This window comes from Falco punctatus, assembly GCF_963210335.1.
Source record: "Falco punctatus genome assembly, chromosome: 5".
NCBI lineage: Eukaryota > Metazoa > Chordata > Aves > Falconiformes > Falconidae > Falco > Falco punctatus.
In genome coordinates, this window is record NC_137584.1 from 52,600,996 (window position 1) to 52,624,414 (window position 23,419).

The 23,419-nt window shown below is 43.9% G+C and overlaps 1 protein-coding gene across 1 annotated transcript in view; it reads right to left on the minus strand.

The window, feature by feature from the left end:
* Positions 1 to 23,193, minus strand: part of TNFAIP3 (TNF alpha induced protein 3) — a 31,915-nt gene extending 8,722 nt beyond the window's left edge. The window contains exons 1-4 of the mRNA XM_080390130.1: positions 23,052 to 23,193; positions 20,943 to 21,064; positions 7,575 to 9,409; positions 4,094 to 4,406 (exon numbers count right to left, since the gene is read on the minus strand). Coding sequence (XP_080246256.1) covers positions 4,094 to 4,406 — 313 coding nt within the window. The 5' untranslated portion in view covers positions 7,575 to 9,409; positions 20,943 to 21,064; positions 23,052 to 23,193. The remainder of the gene's footprint in view (positions 1 to 4,093; positions 4,407 to 7,574; positions 9,410 to 20,942; positions 21,065 to 23,051) is intronic.
* Between the last annotated feature and the right edge of the window lie 226 nt (positions 23,194 to 23,419).

Sequence of the window (23,419 nt, forward strand, 5' to 3'; positions counted from 1 at the left end):
GAGAAGGGTTTTAACAAGGAGATCACAGCTATGAGCTGTCTGCTCAGAGACAGAAAGGAAGAAAGTCCTCTCTCTACTAGTTTTGTCTCTTTACCCATTAGTGTAAAGCTGTCATTCATCAATGCCCCTTATCTATCTTACTTAGCTTTACCTGATCTCATGAACTAAATTTTGGGGTCAACTGCAAATGTCAAACAGTTGAAATAGCTTTTGAACACAACAAAGTCATCTTAAAATTACAAAAGAACATGTAAATCTCCCTTATCAGTGTTTATACAAATATACACCTGATGGCACAGGGTAGAGATAATGAAAACCGCTAAGAAAATCCTATGGTAGCACCAAGCCTCACATCCCCTGCTGAGCACTGCATTGAAAGGCTTGGCACTTGGCTGTGCTGGATAGAGGAATTGTAATAAAAGAGAGACAGAAAGGGAAGAGTACGTGATTTATGTAAAGCAATCATAGGAACACCTCTTGCCTTCCTCTTGGAACTGATAGTATGCTGGGCTGTTAAATATTTTACTTAGAAGGCTGTTTCATAAAACACAACATTAAAACTAAATAAATGAAACCCATAATGATTTGATTTTCATTTAGACGCTCTCCTTGCATTGAAAAAGCCCTCTTTAAAGGTAGGAAGGAAAGCAACGTTCTGCAATTTCACAGAGGAAGAAACTGAGAATCAGAGGAGTTAACTAACTTAATTAAAAGGTGTGACAAAATATGCCTGCAGCTGGGTTTCAAATTCTATCTTGAGCCATCTTTTTCAAAAGGGGATGTCTCCCCTGAAAGGGAGTCATCAAGAACCATTACTGTCATAGCCTCAGATTCAAAACTGGTCGTGTTTACTACAGTGGTAAAGAGATTCACCCAATACTAAGAAACCACAGCATTTTCCTTGGAATCGAGGACATCAGCCATGGTAAAGCTACTAGATTTTCCTCATGTGGAAAAAAACCCCACCCAAAGAACCCCCACAAAAAGCTTAAACCCAGTCTGCCACATGCATTATGAGCTCAATTACACAACATTTGTGAACACTTTTGCTACTTTTCCTATGAAACTGCAGAGAAAAATCTACAACAGACCCCAGGTCCTGAAAAAGATATCGTTTGAAATCTGAACACTTCATAAATTGTTATGGACTCGGTGCACATCAGGTTCCTCCAACTGCCTTCTCATTTCTGAATGCTGTCTTGCAAAGCTTACTCCAAGTCTGCAGGCTGCTTGCTTGAGCTCAAAAATCAGGGAACAACATATAAGACACAAAAACTGACTGGGTTTCCTTCTGACCAACAAAGATGACATACAAATCCCATTAAAATTTTCCCTTTGCAAAATCTAGAGTAAAGATAAGATATTTTTCCCCCCCTCCTCTCTCTGAGAGCTCACTTTCAGTTCTTTATTGAGAGGCGCTGGCCAAAATTCCTTACACAGCACTTGGAATTCCCCCGCACCGTTTGACTAGCAATTGAGCAACAGTTGTACTTTTTGTTCTGCAGCGTGCAGAGCTGAGCAGCGAAGCCTCCCTCGGACTTTCCCGGGGGGGTGTGGCTGGGCGAGCTGGAATGAATGCCCATTCATTACACAAGTGAAATCTCTACAGCCAATAGATGCTGGAATTTTATTTTTTTTTCTTTTTTACAACAGTTTCAATTTTTATACCTCCTACTGCTTTCCTTCTATCCTCCCATTCGCACGTCTGCAAAGAAATGTGTGGTGATTCAAAAGGGCTTTTTTAAATTAAAAAAACACCACCACTCCACAAACTCACATACATATTAGGTAAAATATACATCACAAGATCCTATAGGAGATACTTTCTCTGTTTTCAATAATTACAACCTTCATGAGAAAAAAACCCAGAATTTTCTGAAGAAAGCCCACCACTGACTGAAAGAACTAATATATTCACCCCACATCTATGGGCTAAGTGCTTTAAAAAATATTCTTCGTGCCACATGTGAGAAAAAAACCCAGATGTGTTTTTTTCTGGGGTAATACAGGGCTTCTCCAGGCTTCTGTCCCTTCTTTCAGGTATCCCCTTCTTCAGTCCCATCTACCCTCTTTCTCCTGCAAAGGTCCCTCACTGTGACTATTTGCATAAACCACAGGTTCCCAAAGCTACTCCTACTCATGCACTTCATGACCCTAAAGCACTGAACTGCAGCAGAGTTCACTGGCTGTGCAAGGTACAGGGGAATAGCAAACCAAGCACCTGTTTTGCCTGACCCCAACCTGCCTTAGTATTTCAGCATCTTGTATATTGGTACGCCTGCACGTGGATGGGATCCAAGCCCACATTGCTCCCGTTTGTAACACTGGCTGACAGTCATGAGACAACACAAGAGGTCACAGTTATTGAATATAGCGTTGTCAGCAACAAGAGCCTGTCCAGGCAGTGTTAATCCCTGCAGGACTCTCATGGACAGGAGGTGAGATTCCAAAACCATTGCTCTTTGCCCTGGGCAAAAATCATGCATGTTGTCCATTCGTCTAGTAAACCTATTAAGAATGTATCTCTTGGGGTGAAGTTCTGAAGATGCAACACTTGGATTGATGTTACCTTCCTAGTACCTGTGAAGTGCTGCCTGCCCTAGCTGCAACTTCAGTCCTTCTGGAAGTTCAAGATTACCAGATCTCCATGCACAGCCTAATTAGTCATGTGAATTTTATGCCAGTACAGAGGCAGCCCACAAAAGCCCACCAGAAGGTCAGTGCCTCTATGACACTTAGAGATGGACATTAGGATCAGACTTTTCTAGGTCAAGGCAGTGACAACTACACAGCGGTGCTATTTTTATGGCTTTTGCACAACACAGCGGTGTACAATCAGACTGACAAAAATGGTAGAATTTGGGATGGGAAGTGTGTGGATGAGGGAGATAAGGACAACGTTTGTATGTGTGTGTATAAGCAGATAATGAAAAGAAGCATCCACAGAACATCATACAAGGACTTCAACAAGGTTGCAGGTCCACCACACCCACTGCTTCTATAACCACCATGATCTGCCCCTTGAGCAAAGGCTATGTATTTTCCATGTTCTTGGAGTCCTCACTGTCCCAGTCTACCTTGCTTTTTTTGGGTAATCTGTGCTGTAGGGAATCCCGAGTTCAAGTCTGCAGCTGCGTGACCATAAGTCATATAGCCATTACCAAATCTTTCCCCCACTGAACGTGAAACGCCCAGCAACTCTTACAGTCACGTGCAAAAGTTTCCTGCTCAAGACTGTGGACACGTGTAACCTATTCAGGAAATCTTTGCACTACTGCTGCACCTTTTCATTTACAGCACTTGATGCAATACACACAAAGTAACCCAAAAGCCAAGTTCTAAAACCAGCACTGATACATGAAAGAAAAGGACGCTGCAAATTGTGTGTTGCACAAAGACGGCTGTCAGGCACGCACACGGGAGTTACTGGTGAGCCCTGACCAGAGGGAAGGCAAGAGCTGGCAAACCACAGCAGGTAGCTGAGGATGAGGGAGATGGCTGGGTGCGAGGTGCTGAGTCCAGGGCCAGTGCAGTCAAGTTCCCTGAGGCTCCATGCCCAGGACACTCCTGCTGGCACCACTTTTAAAGATGGATCAGGAAGAGGACCTTGCCTGCCAGCCACAACAGCAGGGCTTATGCCAGGATATTAACTTCTGCTATATGTACACGGGAATGCATCCCTGTCACTCAAAGCATCTGAAGTCTCATCTAGCCCGGCATTAAGGGCCATTCAGCACTTCCGACAAGACAGCCGATGCATAGCAGAGTCAGGTTCACAGAAAGGCGATGGGTTGCAAGTCAGGTTTCTCTCCTGGTGTTTTACTCTGATGTGCCACATGTTACCGATATTATGAAGATACCTGTGAAATTTTCAGGCTATTCATAATACCATGATATGGGCAGGCATCTGCTACAGCCTCAGGTCAGTACATCACATGGAAAGAATTTTAGCTTACAAAACTAAGACTGAAAGGCATCACATTTTAAAAGCCATGCAGTTGTTTCAGTAATGTGAACTCAGATACTATAATAAAGGTGGTACATTCATATTCCCAATTTTAACGCCAAGTGCAAAGGCTTGCTCATAACTTACCATTAGTCTTCAAAGGGACAAGCCTCCGAACTTCCATGCACCAGTTGAGCTTCCTCTGGCGCTCCAGCGAAGTCTGGGTGGCCTGGTCAGTCAGAGCCTTCTGAAGTGTTTCCCGAAACTGAGGACAAAACTGGCACATTCTGAACATTTCTATTGTGTATCTGTGCATAGTCCTGAAGTGGTGAATTATTCCACTTGGGGGGTTGACCAGATCTTCAGGTGTCCTCTCTCTAATCTTCATGGCTTTCAGCATATTGCTCTGATACAAAGCTTGAGGAAGGATGTGTTGGCCAGACATGTTTCTAGAAAACATCTGAAATGAAAAGAATCCTTTTACTGGCATGTTAGAGTCTGTGCATCACACCATTATTAACACTTCTGCAGAGATTGAGAAGGCACCTTCAGGGGCAGGATTCTGGCTGCAGTTTTGCCTAAAATGAGCAGAGTGGATGCTATCCACTGAGCCTTTATAGATGATGTTTTTTAAAGCTCATATCCATTAGCCTCTCTGCATTACTCAGATATAGACACTGACTAGCTTATTCCAATAATTTACTGAGATATTAAAGAGAATTTATTCATTACTAAGGAAACTGCATCCTTGTTCAGAACAAAAGCAACATTTAAATCAAAGTAAGGATAAAAGCAGTCAAGATCAAGGGAAGGGAAAATTATCCTGGAAACTTGGCTAATTGATAATTGCACAGTGTAATCCCATATGAACTTGCTGAACTTTCGGCGTGTTTCAAGCTCGTTTTGATGATATGCCAAAAAAAAAGCAGGTAATGACCATTTCAGATTTCTGCAGCCCATACATTCTGAGAAGTGATGCTTGGTACAGTACAAAAAGAGCCCCAGGAATTACATGCCATGCTAGTATGTGTCCCATACTTACGGTGGCCGAAGATGGCAAATGACGGATTTGTTGTAGAGCAAGCACTCAAGGAAAGACTTATGCTACTCTTTCTGAGACTCCTTATATTTTGTGAGCACTAGATCTACTGCACACAGGTCCTTGTGCCACATGTGGGGGTGCAGACTGCAGTGCTGCTATTACTCAGCGGTAAGTCAACATAGCTGAAAAAGCATTTCCACTTGGCTCAAAAACCACAATGTTTTTCCACAGTGGGACATGTAATGTTTGCTGCCCTGCATCCCTTTCTTCAGTATCTCTGGCCCCATGGGCTACAGCAGGAAGAACAAAAAAACCCCCATAACCTCAAACTGTCTACACTCTCTGAAATACTCATTCAGAGCACACTAACTTTGTGGCTCACTAGAGCTAAACATAGGGCTCACATCCCTCAAAACTCTCGTGCACAACAGTAACACCACCAACAACCTATTTCTATGTGAAGAGACTCTACGTGCTGTCCACGTACACTATTGCTGTGTTTAAAAACAAAGCAAAAATTCTGTTTAGACAAAGAAAGGCATGCATGCCTAACAAGTTTAGAATACCGCTGGTCACATTAGGAGAGCCCACCATTGTGATTATGAATCTAGGGACAAATATCAAGCCATAAGTATATATCAAAGCCTCGATATATACCTTGCCAGGTACAGAGGCAACTGAAAACTGGTTTATGCAACTGTTAGGCAATTTTCTCATGGAGATGAAAGTATGGAAGGCCTGAGAGAGGAAGGATGACTACAAGCTGACAGACTGCCCAGGAAGATACTTCCAGATCTGTGGAGGCAGAAGACCCCTCTTGCACATAAGGACCTCAGCATGCCCTTTCCTATGGGGAGCCAGCTGCTCTCTCCTCCTCAGCCAGACACTTCCATTGGCGACATCCACCTCCAGCCGCCCAGCCGGAGCACTGGAAAAGGACCCTGCCGTGGTAAGAGGGGACCTCAGCTCCTGCTGCCAAAAGCTGCCCTCTATAACCTCTCTGAGAAGCAGCTGATGGAGAGATTCAGTGGATGTCTTGTCAAGGCCTAAACAGAGGCCGGTGAAACACAAGATGCTGCAAAGTCCTCTCTGCTCAGTCAGGGCAATATCATTGACACTGTTTCTCCTGCTCCTGTAAGCATCTTGGGGACAGGGCTCAGAGCTGTCACACCTCGCAACATGTGGAAAAGCCTTCCTGTAGCTAATTGAGGTGGCATATTCTTATCATTCCCACACCAACATAGAGCCTTAAAATGGAAATAACACATATTCTCATCCACTCCCTCCATAAATATAGTTTTACATTGTGTAATCCTAAATTTAAATGTATAGATGATTTAAGAAATGAAATATAAACAACCCCTTACTAATCTGTTTAATGACCACTGCTATACTTTGCTCTAAGATAACCAAAATATTGAATTCCTTACTTATGTAAGTAGAGCTGTTGAGTCAATGGGATTTTTTTTTACATGAATAAAGACTGATGACATGATTAAGCACTACCGGCACAGACCCTTGAGATGGTTATTTCCAGCTTGAAGTTACAAAACCTGCTGAGTTTACAGAAGCGTTCACTGAAACTATGTTATTCAATATTCTATTCTACAGGCATATTTTCCCCTTCACACATGGAAATCACTGCCTATGCTATTTACGGTCATTAAATGTCGATCAAGGCAAAAGCTGAGCAACCCTTATTTTCACAAAAAATGTGATGAAACAGACAACTTCATAGCCACCTAAGCCCGAGTTAAAGGTCAGAAAACTCAGCTACAATTTATGACTTTACACTGTACCTTGCTTTACTGTACGCCACACTACTAGAACCTTTTTACATGTAATTACTACAAATGCCCAGAAAAGAACAGTTGTAAACCATGATTAAATAGCTCTCCGAGGCATCGAGCTTTCTGCACAGGGAATGCTGAGGATGCCGGGCTCTGGAAAGCTGAGCGCTGTTCTGAGGTCTGACAGTGGTTTCATAAAGTATTTTAATTTTCTGTCCTCTGTCTGAAAACCAGCAATAACGAACCCTCTTCCAAAGTGCTAAGACTGCTAAACCAAACACGCTTAACACACCGTCAGCACCTACAGATTTCTGTATTTGAGTCGTTGAGCGGTCGGTACGGAACTAAGCGTATTATCACCGTTCACCAAGGAAGAAGATGGGGACCGAGGGTGTTTTACACACCACAGGACCGGACTACACGGCTCAGCCCCCCGACTCACTGCTCTGCTGGAAGCAAGCGCACGCACAGCGGGACGGCGGCCGCTCCTGCCCCTGCCAGCTCTGCGGGGGGAGCCGGCAGCGACTGCCCCGCCGCGGCGGCGCCCTGCGCCAGCCCAGCAGCCCGCGGGGGCCGGAGCCGCCGAGCCCGGGCCGCGCCACCGAGCAGGGGGCACGCCGCCGGCGCACGCCCCCCCCGCAGCGCTGACCGCTCCGGTGCCGGGCGGAACGCGACCGAGCCCCGCCGCCGGGCCCGCCCGCTGTCCCCGGCGCCCTCCTGCAAACGGCAGGGCGGGGATGAAGCCGCTCCGGGGGTCGGCCGCCCCGCCGTGCCCTCCCCGCCGCCTGGCGCTCACCTCCCCGCCGGCGGGCTCCTTCTCCGGTCGGTGCTGCCGGTGACTCCTGCTCAGCAGCGGGGCCGGGGCGGTGGGACGCAGCCGAGCGCGGGAGCCATCAACCCCCGCCGGGCCGGGACTCCCTTCCCTCCGCCGCCCTCTGCCCGCCGGAGCTGCTGCCGCCGCCGCCGCCGCCGCGGAATGAAGGGCTGAGCCAAACCTCTTGTTTTTTTTTCCCTTTCTGTTTCAGCGCCCGGGAGGAAAAAAAAAAAAAAAAAAGAAAATACACAACAAAAAAAACCCCACCGGGGATTTCCACCGGCAGCGCCGGGGACTTTCCGACATGTGACAACCGCCGCCGCGCGCCCCGGCCGCCGCCAGGGGGCGCCGCCGGGCCCGGTCCTGTCCCGGCTGGCAGCCCCGCCGCCCCCTCCGCCGTGACTCGCCGGCGGGCCCTTCGGGGGCCAGGCGCGGAGGTTTTCCCTCCTTATTCCGAGCCCCCCACCGCATCCCCCGGAGGGGGTGCGCATCCCGTCCCGCAGGCCTCGCTCGGCTGCTGGGCCAGCCCCGTTATCGGCGGCCAGCCGCGGCTCGGGTGGCTGGGACCGGAACGGCTCGGTGTTCCGCTGCACGGCATCGCCCTGGCACCGCCGCGGCGGTGCGGAGGGTGCCTGGGGCACCGTGGAGTCGTGCTGCAGCCGCGGCCGGTGGTGCCGTGCCCGGAGCTCGGGGCAGCGCCCTGGCTGTACCCCGCGCTGCCGGGGCACCGCCAGCAGCATCAGCAGCGAGAGGCGCTGGCTGCCCCGCAGCCGTTACCTCGTCCTCTTCCACGCGTGACAAGGGCAAGGGGCCTACGGGGCTCCTCGCCCATGCAGAAAGGTCTTGGGGTGTAGGTGCCCACGCCCCTGCAGCTAACATCCCAACGGGATGGCAAGGGAGCCTGTCCTGTTGGAAGCTATTGCTCTTCCAGGCTGTTTTTTAACCCAAGCAAATATTTTTATTTAGCATGCATCTGCCTCACAGTTTTGGCTTTGTATTTGAAGTAACCACAAGTGACTTCATTCATTTAATTAGAGGTTAGGCTGATACATGTAATCCCATAACTCCGTCCGTGTGCCGGCATTCTGGGCAGGTGTTACTGCGCTTTAATCCAGCCCCGCTCAAGGTAAGGTGGTTGCAGCCAGGAGGCAGAGCTTTGGCTGAAAGTTACCGAGCCAAGGAGATCTTAGTGTCAGTGTGTGTTTGTAAACTCTTGGCCATGGCTAGCAGTTCACAGGAATCATTAAACTTAATGGTTGTAATTAATTAATTTACACCTTTGAACAGTATCCTAAAATCTGTGCAATGGAAACACTCATTGAAAAAAACCCAACGCTTAAGGCCTGTAAATATTACTTATGGATGGAGTTTACACTGGAAAAAGAGCAGTTCCTTGCTCACCAGCCTTACAACATGAAATGAAATACAGTTTTGAATATGTAAGTGAAACACCCAGAAATTAAGTACAATGCAACAAATTTTCTTGCAGTCTTAAAAGACTTTATCCTCACAGATGATGGACTTCAGCCAGTTCCAGAGGATCCACTGCTCCCACCAGCTTGACGAGAAACTAGGGTTGCTCCACACCTTGAAATCAGGTCTTAAATCTTGACTCCTTCAGAAAACAGGTGGATTTTGTTAAGAGTTCAGCCTTAATCTCCCTCACCTTGCATCCAGTAGCAGCACTTGGCTCATCTGGTGTGCTGGTGTCACACGCTGTGGTTACATGGCAGCTTGCTCTGCCCCAGGTCTACAGGCCTGTGTCTGGCTCTGCACAGCCTTCCTCTGCCTTTGTTCAAAAGAAGTCAGGGATGTGGCTGGAAAAAGAATAATCCCCTCTGTTATTTTGTTGCTCCTCTCCTTCCAGAGAATTGTTTTGATGATTTCTGTGGGTGATTTTTTGGGGGTGCCTCTCTGCTGCCTTGGGAAGTAGTAGCTGGGTGGGAAGGCTCTGCACTTAAGGACTGATGGCCTGAGGGATGGCCGAGATCCAGGCTGGATGCCTGAGGGACCTGGGCCCAAGAGATTACTTGCATAACTAGGGCAGTGTCTGCGGTGTGATTTGCCCAATGTACGTTTCCTTTAGCATCTTGTCATTCCCTGCTCCTGGACATTTTTCCCTGTCCCCTCATCCCCTCATGTGAGCTGAGGTACTGGATTACTGAAGTGATCTGATTCCATCTATCTATTTATCTATCTATCTATCTATATTTATTTTTATCCAAAGCACTTCTCTCCTGTGATGTGAAGTGTCCCTCAGAGAGTTTTATGCAGAGTGTCTGAAGTGATGGACAGTTTCACGGTGGAGTGGGATTGAGGAGCGAAGATAGGAGGTAGGGAAAAATGAGCTGACTTACACCCTGCTTTGCTCACAGAACTGCAGCAAATAAATTAACAAGTGGTCCTAGCCTGTTCTGGTTTTCACTTACAAGAAGAAGGAAAGGAAAATAAGTGTGAGTAAGGGGACTAATAGTTCTGCAGGTATTAGCTGCGAGCTTATGAGGGAGGTGCTGAGCCCCTGGAAAACCTAAAAAGGCAACAGCTTATTCTTACTTTTTTTCTAAATGGTAAGCACATTTGAATATTCATAATTACTATTTACACCTTGATAAACTGAAAGTTGATTGCACGTGGCTAAGGCTGATGTTTATCATACAGGTCTGAGCAAGATGGCAGGAATGCATTTGATCTGAGTTTGCACAGCACAGAATGAAGTTCTGTCTTGTCAAGTGGATCTCCTAGGCAATACAGGAATACATTAAAAACATCAACATCAATAATTATAGAATGTATGAATATACATACATTTGTCTTTTCTGATTTACCTCTATGTCTTGTAATTATAGCCCGTATTTTATCCCACCATTTATGATATAATGTTTATATTTGACAGAATATAAACATATATACATATATATAAGGGCAAGGAAAATTTTATTCTTTGAAGTGTGTGTGTAGACACACATGCCTATATACACACACACACATTTTTATGTATATATACATATCTATATCTCTTGAGGGAAGGGGGAAGTTCTCCTTGCCATTGAGGACAGGATAAGAAATACTTTAAGTTGCAGCTATCTAGATTCTGGTTAGGCACCAGGGTAAAAAAAACCACCCTTATAAGTGGTAAAGTTTGTTTAACCCTGGAGCAGGCTGTCTAGGGAAGCTACATAATATCCATCTTTGGAGGATATTTAAGTAATCAGTTTCATTCACATCAATCAATAACAATTCTTTATTCTACTTGGGAAGAAGAATAAATCTGTCAGGGTCTCATTCAGCTCTGCATCTCTAAATTATTTTAATTATTTCACTTCTTTTTACTGTTCAGGAAGGAGGAACTCATGCTTACTGAATTAAACCAAGACCTCAGAGTGTTCATAACACCATCACCAAGTGTTTCAGAGATTGCATTTGGAAAGACCCATTGTCAAGACAGTACTCATACAATATTCCATCATAGGATGATGGCTATGATAGTATTTATGGATAGTAACATTCAGACTTTCATAGCTCAATCATTTGGCAGGACTTTTAATATCAGGTAATTCTGTAAGAGGTGTGATTCATCTAGAAGGGAGGAAAAGAATCATAGAAGGGAAATCCCTTCTATTGCAATAGCAGTGCTTGAGGTCATGCTTGAGTTCAGCACTTCTGTCTTCCAGGAGCCCTTTTGTTGCTTCTTTTCCTGATGGAGAAGTGATGAGAAGAGCTTGTCGGTGCAGAGGAGAAAGAGGGAGGAAAATCCCTTAAACATCTATCAGACGGAAAACTGGTGCTTACTACTGAATCAAGTAGTGATGGTAAGAAAAAAAATACCCAAACTCATCTCTGCCACTTAGACATCAAAAGCTGAACTGTTTTTGTAAATTTTCCATTACACTCATCTGAATTATTACATTCCCTGGGAGATTTTTACCAGGGTATTGTGGGAGTAGGGGTTCTTATTTATGCCACTGGGCCAAGGCTCCCTCTGCTTTTTCTGCTTTTTCTTTTTTTTTTTTTTTCTCCTTCTCATTTTCTTCTTCTTTTTAGTATCTGTGGTAGAGATGTTAGAAGTACAGAGCTGGAATTGCAGTGGGTTCCAAAGAAGTTGAAACTTTAGATCTTGCCTTAGCCCCTTTTGTTGAGTTGAACACTTAAATGTTAAGAATAATATTCTCTAAGGCTGGTGAAACATTGTGATAAATGACCTATGGAGGCAAACATTTTTAAGAACAGGTTGTATTAGCTAGAAGAGGGTTAAGTATGGCATTAACCATACTCCAGATTGGCCTTAACCATGCTTACCTCCTGGTGCGGAGGTAACAGGCAAGCTGAAATCTCGGAATGACTTTTAGCGCTGTTTTGGGAGAGTCTATGAAATGTGTGAAAAGGTTGCAGTGGTAATGATAGTATCTTTCTGAATCGATTTTTATCTTTCGTACATTCCTCTGATATCTGTACATACTGGGTTAAGCCTCACGGTCAGAGACATATAGCTATGTATAGCGACGTTTGAGATAGCAGCCCAGACCAGCATTGCTGTCCTTCTGCAATGTACTATATAGAGAATTTCAGTAAGTCCCCAGCAAGTAATAACCAGAAGACCAACATTATTTTTGCCTAGGAGAGCAAAGTGCTTTCAGTGGATTTTGGAGCAGGCTCAGACAGGGCTTGTGGCTAAATTGAAGAAAATAAGAACCGCAGCAGTAAGCCAAAACAAAGGCCCATGGAGCTCAGTGCCATGTTTCTCGCAGTGGTTGAGAAGATGCCTAAGAAAGAGTGTAGAAACAGGGTCTGTTGTTCCTGATATTTTTCCAGCCCGTACTTTGCCACAGTTTTCATGTGGGATCTGGGGCTGTGGCTTAGCATTCTAGTACCTCAGTTTCTCAGTTGGACAGTAAGTGTAAGGATGTTTCTTGCCTCACTCTTTTTTGTATCTTGTTTGTTTAATTTTCACTACAAACTCTTTAGGATGGAGTTTTTTCTTGCTTTGTGTTTGCTGTACCTAGACACATAGTTATTTACCATGGACATTTACAGTGTGGTCCATGCTTCAAGGTTACCATCCAAGTGTAGCAGACTTCACTTAACTGTGACCTGTGACTCTCTTAACGGTCTTTGATTCAGGTTGAGGGTTGTAAGCATAAAGCACTGCACAGATAACACTGCAGAGGGATGGGTTATGCACAGGGATGGTCTTCTCTTTCCAAAACTGCCTGCCTTAATGCGCAGAGAGAATGGCTGGGTTTAGGTAGGGCAAGCCCACTCATTTGAGCCTTTACCTTGATGTTTAGGCTAGGACATTTAGGCTGTGCTGCCTAAATGTACAGCGCACACCACAGCAGGGGACCCTAAAGCGGAGTCTAGATTTTGGAGCTGTTTGCTTCAGCCTGCACTTCAGCATCTGTGAGTCAGCAAATGGTTAACAAACAGCTAAAGACAATGCCTCATCTGAAGTCCAGCAGGAACTACTATTGTTTTCCTTTCTATATTCCCATCTGATGAGATTACATAAGCAGTTTTAACTTTAGGTATGAAGTAAGCATTTAGCACAGAGCTATACCCTCTGGGAGTGGGTGGGAAGAGTCAGGGAATGCAGCTAATGAATGCCTGCTCTCGTAATTAAAGCCCTTACTCCTCTCTCCTCTATTGCTCGAACAATTTCAACATACAGCACAGTCAGTCAAATTTTCTTAGATAGAACAGCCTGCACTTCAGCAGAATTGCCAGTCTTTCAGGTCTTTAGCATCCTGTGCTCTTTTCCCAGTGAGCTCTAGTCTCGCTAGAAGTTTTTATTTTCTCCCTAAAAATATGCAGTTTGGATAACATGAATGGTAAAAAATTCACTGCAACCCATTCTCATTTATTTTAGATATTTCCAGTAACATTATCTTATGTATGTTTCTATTTATTAAGCCAACCATGCACACTTTAAAATCAGTAAAGCTCTTTTAAATTGCGGTTAATTTCCATGTGCTTGGTGAATACATGAATGAGTGACTCTATCATTCCTTGCTAATATGGGAGAACTTCTGGTAACATTTTCTCTCAAGATGGAAACACCTCTTCTCAGCAGCTCTTAGCAATGGAATTATGTGGGAAGTTCTAAGTGAATAAAAAGTGACCATGTGAAGGTAATCTTTAGTCATGAATCATACAGCATGAAGCATGTCAATCTTTTCCCTGTGAATTTTTTGTGATTTCCCCCAATTCATCAAAATGTGGAGAAATAGCCAAGAAATATCAATTTCTACAGTATATGGTGAATGCTTCTGACCAGCTTTTTATGTTTGTAATTGTCTAATCTGACATCCTCAATAACACAGGCTGTTGAGATTCATCTGTGGTTTCTGTGTCAGCCCCATAACTGCTGCTAGATGCACGACACCCCTTTCAGGAAGGGACTGCTTTGATTTCATCAAAGAGAACAGAATTGTGTAAGGGGTCTGGTACCCCCAGTGCTTACTGTAAATCCTGTTTTAGAATAACTGGTATAGGTGTGGGATTTAATCTCATTTGGCACATCCTCAGCCAAACAATTTCAGTGGGATTTTACCTCAAAAGTGTTAAGTATTGAATAGGTTTCATTATCTTGTATGTTAAGAGGTTGATTACATTTTATGTCTGTTCAAAGATCATGGCCGTTTTCAATAACAATGAGGAAGTAAATTAATTCCTGGACTTTCAAAAGCAGAGGAAAGGCATTTCCTCTGTGTAGGGCAAATTCTGCTCATGGGGAATAACATGAAAAGCTTTTTTAGTGGCCAAAAATTCAAGCTTTCCAAGTGGAGAGAAAATTTTTTTGCCCTGTATCATCAGTGACAAAATTTCCCCAAGAAAAATTCCTCCAAAGAAGGATGTCTGCTTACGCATGAGAACTTACCATCATTTGCTGAATTAAATAAAAGAGTCCATAGATTGTTTCCTAAAAACTAATCATCTCCCATCAGGGAAATGGTGATTTTGCTTTGTAAACATGGGCTTAGTCAATGTCCATGGAGTGAATCTGATCATGTGTTTTAGCTCAAAAAGTATATTGTTTTCTTGTGAGTCATAATGATTTCAGGGAGAAGGGAATCCCCATTTTTGCAGTGACAGCACTTATTGGTAACACTAACATAATCATTTATTCCCGTCTTCACTGAGAGAGTTTTGTAAGATTTCTGCCATGTACATGCAGGGAATGTGTTTTCATGTCACATGGCTCCACTTCTGTAATTTTTACAGCTGTGGAACTCAGCCCAAAAGCTGCTTACTATAAATTGTCATTCACTTATTCAGGTGGAGAGAAGTAGAAGTAGTCCCAGATAAATTTGGGAATATTAGAGAAAGGAGTAGTGTATCATGTCTAGGAGATGCTATAGAAATCTATTGGTCTCTGGTCTGCATGGAGCACCCTAAATAACTGTCTTTCCGTCCTCATGGTCCTAGAGCATTAAAATTGAGGACTGTCTGACCTGGATCACCTGCACCAAGCAAATGCACCTCTCTGTGGTTGACCTTCTTCATGTGGAGTGAGAGCACCTTTGTATGGTGCAGTAACATAGTCCAGACTGAGCAGGACAGGCAGCTTCTGAGGGGCTGTAGGTTTATGGGTTTTGGTATGTTCCTGTAATAGTTCATTGTACAAAAGCATTTTGCATGCTTTTTAATTGGGCTGATGAATTTTCCATGTGTTTTAGAGAAGGCATTTCTTCAATTGGTAGATCAGTTTTACAGAAAGCTGCTTTTTCCATTGCAAAACCATATAATTTTTTTTTTTTTAATGGAGTAATTGCTGAAGCTCCTCATCATTGTCATCAAAATATGTTTACCTTTCAAGTCCTCTCTGCTCAGAAGAATAGATGTTGGAAAAGAAAACTAACCAGATGCTTTTGCATGATAGTTTAGGATGGATTGAAGGAAATATCCTACTGTGGACAAGGTAGAGACTGAAAGTCCAACACCAAATTTAAGCACAGTGTGTACAGCTTTATCCTAGCTGGGTCACATCTGGCTTATGCAGCAGTAGTCAAACAACCTAAGAAGTCCGGTGCACAGCTGATCCTGATCTCCTTAGCCTCCTTGTTCTGCTGTTTTGCCATTTCCCCCCTTTTATCGTTATGTACATTGCCCAAACTCATTCATTTTAAAAATAGATGAAAGGGAAATACTGACTTTATGGCTAATTCTCAGTTAACTTGTCATGAAATTTCATGACAATATGAGGCAGAAGCACAAGGAGCTCATAGTAAATATTTCATGGGATTTTTTACCACAGTAAAGGCCTGCAGTGGTCTGAGATGTTTTGGATGAGGCCAATTATATCTGCCTACATATGTTTTGTCTTGTAATTTCAGTAGGCGTATGACATCCTGTCATTTCTAAAGGCCTAAATAAAGTAATTTAGGTGTGCACTGAGGAGCAGCTATGATATTCTCCCACAGAAACGGCCGCATTGCAGGGGTGGTTCCAGTTTGCAAGAAAAAGAGGGAGAGAATGAGTACCAGAGTGCCCTGTGTCACATCATCTGCTGAGAAACACAAAACAGTACATGCTGGATGTGTATGTGGAAAATAATTATTATTCTATCGTGAAAGGAATACATGGGCTGTATGCTCCAGTAAGGATATACACTTATGTACACATGTGTGTACAGATGGTAGAGAGTGGAACAAAGAAGATTAAATCTTGAGAGAGGCAACAAGATGCAAACAACAGGGATAAAGACTGCGGCATAGTATCTACAGAGTACAGGCTGGGTGGTTTTCACAGATTCCCCATGAATTTCTTCTCTTTGACACTCTCAGGAGCAACTTTTCTGTTCTTCATGAGTCCTCTGAATCTTTGTGCCTTTCTCTTCTTATGGGTACAGTGCCGGGTTACAACAGTGCAGCATGTTTCTGTAGTGCCTGTCCCTGCTGCTCAGATCTGCCTGCATTGCACTCCCCTGAGCTCCTGGCTCTGGGGGTAACTGGGCCAGCGTGAGCAAAACTCTGCTCTTGCAGTACCCTTACAGGTCATCCTGCTACCTGAGCGGGAAAGTATCTTTTTTGGCATATCCAGTGGATCTAACAGCATTATGATTGGTTGTAACTGTGATTCAGAATTCACAATCTGAGAGAGACTTTGATTCACTTCAGTGTGATGGAAAATGAAATGGAGTGATAAGTTTCAGGCTTTCCTTGTGATGCTTAGAGATCATCAGTCCTAGGGGTAGTATCTCAGTGTCTGTGGCTCACTAAGAACACTCTTGACATGGTCACTCTCGTCTAGCCCCTGCAAGTACACTCAGCTTGAACCTATATCTGAAACAGCAGTGATTAGTTATTCCTGGGCACAGACCAGGACCTTGCTCTAAGCACACGTAATTCAAGCAGTCCCTGTGCTGCTGTGACTATTTACTTTTCTGGCTACAGGTACGTTACAGGCTGTGGGAGCAGATATTTAGATGATCTGTCTCTGTTCTCTTTCTATGGTACGCTGAATCCCTAGAGATGCAGGGAGGAAGTAATCTCTGCACCCTTTGTACTTGTGGTAGATTCTTGTGGAGATTGTAAAAGGAAGATCTGTTCTGCCCCCTTGGCTGCTTGGCATGTATACTGTAACTGGGCATTAACGAAACCAGGATTATCTCTGACCTCATGTTCTGTAGAGAGATTAGTTCCTTTATAGACAGGACAGATGGCACTGGAATGGGAAGAGTTTACAACAGGCCAAAGTAGAACAGTGCTGTTACTTCAGAGTGGGAGTCTGCAAACTCTGGGGAAACTTCCAGGTAGTGCAGCTATTCCGGGCAGAGAAGGTGACTCCTAATGAAGTCCTGCACGATTCTAACAAAGCTCTGGAGTAGTTCACCCAATTCCACTGAACTATGCATAAAAACCCAACAACGCTGTTGTAGTCCGTAGCTAATTTAACATCTGAATTGCTCATCAAAGGTAAATCCCCTAAGTTTACACCCACCATTACTTGAGCATATTTGCAGATTAGAAGCACCTACACACACTTACCCATTTCTTGCCTTAGTTCAATACTCAGTGTATCTGCTTGATGTTAAGACATCACTGTTATTATTAAGAGAAAGTTGATAACAAAGTCTCTCAAGAATGAAATTAGAACATGTGTTTCAGCCTTATGTCTTAATTATAAGCAGAATCAGGCAAAAATAGTTTTGTAAAGTGCTCAGCATTGCTGATGATAAAACCCTGTTTCCTGCTTTTTGCATGTTTGTCAAACCATGTATTTTTCAGATGAATCATCTGATATTGGTCTCCACAGAGAATTTGATGGCAGGGGTGAGAAAGAGAGAAAACCTAACTTAAAATAGCTCATTCATTTCTAGGGACAAGGCTAGGGAAAAAAATACATCATTTTGTCCATGTAAAATATTCCACCAACTTTTCCTTTGACTTGCTCTGATGACCTGTTCTTTGGGGCAGAAACCTGACTTATGGCAACAGAAAGACTCATGCATCAGGGATGTGCTAACTGCAACTCAAAGAAATATCAGGCCAAACCTATTGCTAGTCAACTGCTATTCGCACCTGTGGGTAGAGGCTTCTAAAAGTCAAACTACAGATAGTTCTGTAATGAGTGACCACATGCAAATTCCTCTGAGCTTCTCACAGTGGCCATGCCACTGTGCCTCCCTCTGTCCTGGCTGGAGCTATGTCTCTGGACCACATCCTGTGGAGCTCACCCCATGCCTTGGCTTGGCCATGCTGCTTTCAGCGAGAACGTATTTGCCTGCCATCCAAGAAATGTGCTCTGGTTGACCTGAAACCATCAGGAGTCAGATGAAACACTTGCACCTGGGAAATATTTCAGGGTGAACGCAAGTGAAGTGCCAATTCCCTCTGTTTCCCAGTGTCCCAGAGCAGGTCACATGTACAGAAAATGCTTGGTACTGTTTAACTTCTGCCTCTGCCACAGAATGTTAGGTGAAGGCAGAGGTAAACCTAGATTTCCTTTACCCTCCTTGGTGAAGTAAGGAAATCTCCAAGCTATGTTGAAGCACAGAGTATACAGGAGTTGTCTTTCAATCCCTCTTGCTCAAACTGTGACACTTAAATAATTATTTTCTGAGCAGGAGAGAAAGCACCGAGGAGTTAGGTTTCATCACAGACTAACAATGAGGAATCTTACTGAGGTTATTCCGATTAATAGTTAAATATTTCTGAATAGTGTAGGGGAGTCTCAACATGCAAAGTTGGGAGCACCTTACCCTGGACTGTACCATCTTGGTGACACTAGCTGTGGAAAAAGAGCCTGGGTCTCCTTAAATACCAAAAAGTTAACTAAAGGCTCCTTGTTAAAAGGCAGGAACCTATAGCACTGCTTCCTTGTTCTTCACTTTGTGCCCTGTTTTTTAAGTTTCAACTGCTGTAAATGGAAATGAAAAGTTTTCTAATGAGTAAAAAAGCAGGTGAATATAATTTTTCAGGTTAATAAAAGGAACAGAAAAATCTGCATTTTCCTCCAGATCAAACCACTTCTTTTATTGATTTTTTAGTTTCTTTGCTAAACTAACCCAGCTTTATGCAGTAAGTTGCCATTCTGCATGATGGAGCATATGCCACACCCTCACAGATCCAGGGCTGCCCACAGGGTGCAACTGTGCAGGGTGATCCAGAGAAAGTTTGCTGCAGCTCAGACCTGTAGGGTCTCCTGCAGTTCTTGCCCCCCACTAGTCCAAATCAAGGTTGGAGGCAATTTAAATGAAACAAGGGAGCTTCTCCTTACTTCATGCTTTTAGTGACCTTTGTCTTCCTGGCAAGCAGTGAGAAGAGAGGACTCACAGAATGGTCAGTGTTGAAGGGACCTTTGGAGATCATCTAGTCCAACCCTTTGCCAAAGCAGGTTCACCTAGATCAGGTTGCACAGAGTCGCATCCAGGTGGGTTTTGAATGTCTGCAGAGAAGGAGACTCCACAGCCTCTCTGAGCAGCCTGTTCCAGTGCTCTGTCACCCTCAAGGGAAAGTTCTTCCTCATATTCAGGTGGAACTTCTTGTGTTTCAGTTTGTGCCTGCTGCCCCTTGTCCTGTCACTGGGCACCACTGAACAGAGCCTGGCCCCATCCCCTTGACACTCACCCTTAAGATATTTCTGTGCATTGATAAGGTCCCCTCTCAGTCTTCTCCAGGCTCAACAGGCCCAGCTCTCTCAGTCTTTCCTCAAAAGGGAGCTGCTCCAGTCCCCTCATCATCTGTGCAGCTCTCCAGTAGTTCCTTGTCTCTCTGGAACTGGACACAGCACTCCAGATGTGGCCTTACCAGGGCAGAGTAGAGAAGTCAGAGTATCTGTGACTTGGGAAGAGCCTGGTGTTACTTGAGTAGCAGCTAAGACTTGGTGATGATTGCTGGTAACTAAAGTTGAAGATGCCTGAATTTCAGAAATGGATAGACTGGGGACACAGAACAGTTTCTGTGAGAGATGGGAAACTGGGAGCTGAAAAGCTGTGTAAGGGAAGTGATTCAGTCAATCAATTCACTCATCAAAGGTACTAGAATAGAAACCAACTGGGACTGGAGAAATCAGTGATGGAAAAAGTGACAACTCTTACTAGGAGCTAAAATATGCAATAAGAAAAGGAAACAACTTGAGAAAAAAAGATCAAGTAAAGGAAGGAACTGATTTGGACAGGGATAGGAGGAGCCCAGGGAAAGAGTTATGATGAAAAGTCAGAAAACAGAGAACAGGGTAGGTGAAGGCTATCAGCAAAATATCCAATATTATGAATTTGGAAGAGTGAAGACTTAGCCAGAAGGGCTAGAAAAGCGGTCTGGAACTTAGTAAAGCAAGGAGACGGGAACTTGGTGGCAAAGCTTGAGCAATGGAGGCTTAAAGATGAAGAGAACAAAATTAGAGGGATAAGAAAGAAACAGGTGGAACTTGTACAGGGAGGGGAGGAATGAAAAGAAGAAAATGTGAGGCAGTGGGCAGAGACGTGTCCCCCACTGCACAATCTGTGCTTGAGCACGGATTGCTGTTCAAACTCCTTGAGTTTTGCCATTTCTACACAACGTGTTACCCATTACCTTCGTCCCACACTTCCTATCGTTCCCCCTGCCATTAAAGAACACTGAAGTCACCAAGTGTGATACATGAGAACACCTGTCTCCTTCACAGTCCATAAGACGTTTGTCCTGGGGGAGTTAGGGATGCGAGGTAGAGTGAGGAGGTCATCCCCCATGTGCCCGGGACATCTGCCTTGCTTGCTGCCTTGTTCTGAAGCTGCAGGCTGAAGGAAAGGGGTGCACGGAGAGCAAGCACAGCCACATGATGAAGGTGATTGCACGCTGGCCTGGGAAACTGTGCTTTATCTTCTGCTTTGCCGCAAAATTTCTGTGTGGTGCCGGGCAAATTTTTGAAACGTACCTTGTCAGAGGTGATGACTGACTGGGTGCTCCTCGTATTACGCATGTGTGGGTGGAGATTTCGGGTCTGACATGAAGGAGTGCTGAGTTCTCACAGCTGTAGCTGAGGTAATGCATACTGTGCTTTGGAGACAGAAAGTAGAGTATTAAATAAACTGAGAAATCAGGTCCTAGGGAGTACACAGAAGTAATGGAAACTTTTGACCTTAATCACTTTGTGCTTCAGTTCCCTATGTGTAAAATGTGGATTGTACCACCCCCTCATGTTGCAGGGCTTACAAAGATTAGCTAGTTCAAAGATACTCAGATGCTTTAGCGATGAGGCAAGAGCAAAAGCCTCTGAGTAATTTTATTTTCAGAGCTGGTTTTGAGTAGTAGGTAAAGTGTGAGGCTAGGCGCTGATCAAAGGGGAGGACAGAAAAGCCCAAAGAGCTGCTCACGAAATGACTAGTTTTGCAGCCTGTGCATGCAAAGAGATGGCAGTGATGTGGAAAAAGTTATTGTGAGATCATGGAAGGACTCTCTCCTAAGGCACAGAGCACGTAAAATAGACTTGGAAAGGTAACAAAATCTGGGATTTTCTACTATACGTGCTTGGTTTATAAATGCCTGATGAACATTTCTGCGCACAATGTAAATGTGTTAGCAAGCTGTTTGGTGAAATGGATATTCCTCTCTGTCTCTAATGCAAGATGAGTGAGGCTTGTCTTGTCATAGTGTAGTATACTGCGCTGATGAATAATAGTGTTGTTACTGCAGTAATCTTAATTAATATGTTGGCATTCATAGTAGCAAGATTTTAGAAAACTGGGCAAGTATCACAGCCATTTCACAGACTTATCGTATCAAAATTTGAAATGAGCATTGAGGAATTCAGATCAAACTCCAGATCCCTGCATCTTGCTCTTGCCCCTGAAAATCAGACAAGGCATGCCTTTTTGTTCTGGTCACATTGGGTTAGAAACACTGCATGAATAAACACAGGTCTTCAGTTTGTCTTGGAATCCAAGGGTTGTCTTGCCATTTAACATATCTAGGGGCAGGTCTGGGATGAATAATTATTTCATAGAATCATAGAATCCTGGAATGGTTTGGGTTGGAAAGGACCTTAAAGATCATCTAGTTTCAGCCCCCTTGCCACAGTTGCTGGTCTAGTTTTGGTCTAGGTTTGGGAACACTGAGTACATCAGAGGAGAAATCCAGGACCGACAGTGAAGGGAAGCAATGAATCATGATTTTACAAAAATTTCTGGGGTCTGGATGGGTCTCGTTTGAGGGAATCAAAACAACTTCTGGTATCAACAGCTCAAAGCCAGGGACACAGATGAAGGGTCTGGCTTTGGAATTAAAGGCAATTTCCTAGAACTGATGTTCACCTGTACCTTAATAAGCAAAAGGGTACTCCTTTCCATTGCACTGAGAGTATGTGGAATCCCCTCTAATAACTAACTGATAATGAAACTGAAACTGATACTTCTAAGATCATGCGTTTGGTGGTTTGTTTTTTAAAAATTTCTGTGAGTCATAGGAATCTGTGAGGCCAGTTGGGAGCCGGGGGAGAAAAAGAAACCCTCTACAATATAGGTTGCTAATTATCAAAAAGTCAGTGGAGAAAAAATAAAAGCCCCAAACCAAGTATAGGTCCTTACTCTAGTCACTATTTTGGGTAAAGAAATATTTTTTTCTGAGCAAAAAGAACCCACAACTTTGTTTTCTTCCTCACCATGAAAATATGATCAAAGTGAAATTTATTCCAAATGTCATTACAGTCTATAGATCCAGAGCAATGAATGTGGCACCACGTAGGACATTTCTCAGTAACATTTTAAAACTCAGTACACACAATTTTCCTGGTGGCTGTCTTCACTAGTGGCTTGTCTCGGTCTCAGACATGATACTCTGTATTCATAGGAGGAAGGGCAAAGTCTTGTGTCCCTTCTTAAAAAACTTTTTATAATATTCAACAATGTGGCTTCAGACTAGGAATGGAGCTTTCTTTAATTACACTGTGGAAGTAACAAGTAAGAGGATAATATAGGCTTTCTCCAGGCTTTCCAAGGTCAAATCCAATAAAGCAGTTGTTAAACAAAGGGATTGTGCTGATTCTTACCTTCTCTGCTGCAGCAATAACTACACCTGAAATTGCGGGACTGACATCAATGACTGGAAAACATTTAGTATTAACTGTGAGCACAAAATGCTTCAGGTCTTGACCTGTCATTTTCCTTCACCACAATTACAGCATGTATCTCATTTAAACAACTGATTGTCTGCTGTATTTGTGGTGTACTAGGGTTTGCTCACAACAAGCACTGTCAATCAGGACTGGGACTCGTGGCATGGTGGAGGCAATGGGTACGAGCAGCCCCTGAGAGGGATGTTGAGATCTGGAAGAGAACACAAAACCAATAACAGAGTTCAAGGAGGACTTAAGTTCTAAGATTCATTTTAAGCTATTAAGGACTTTATTAATGAGGT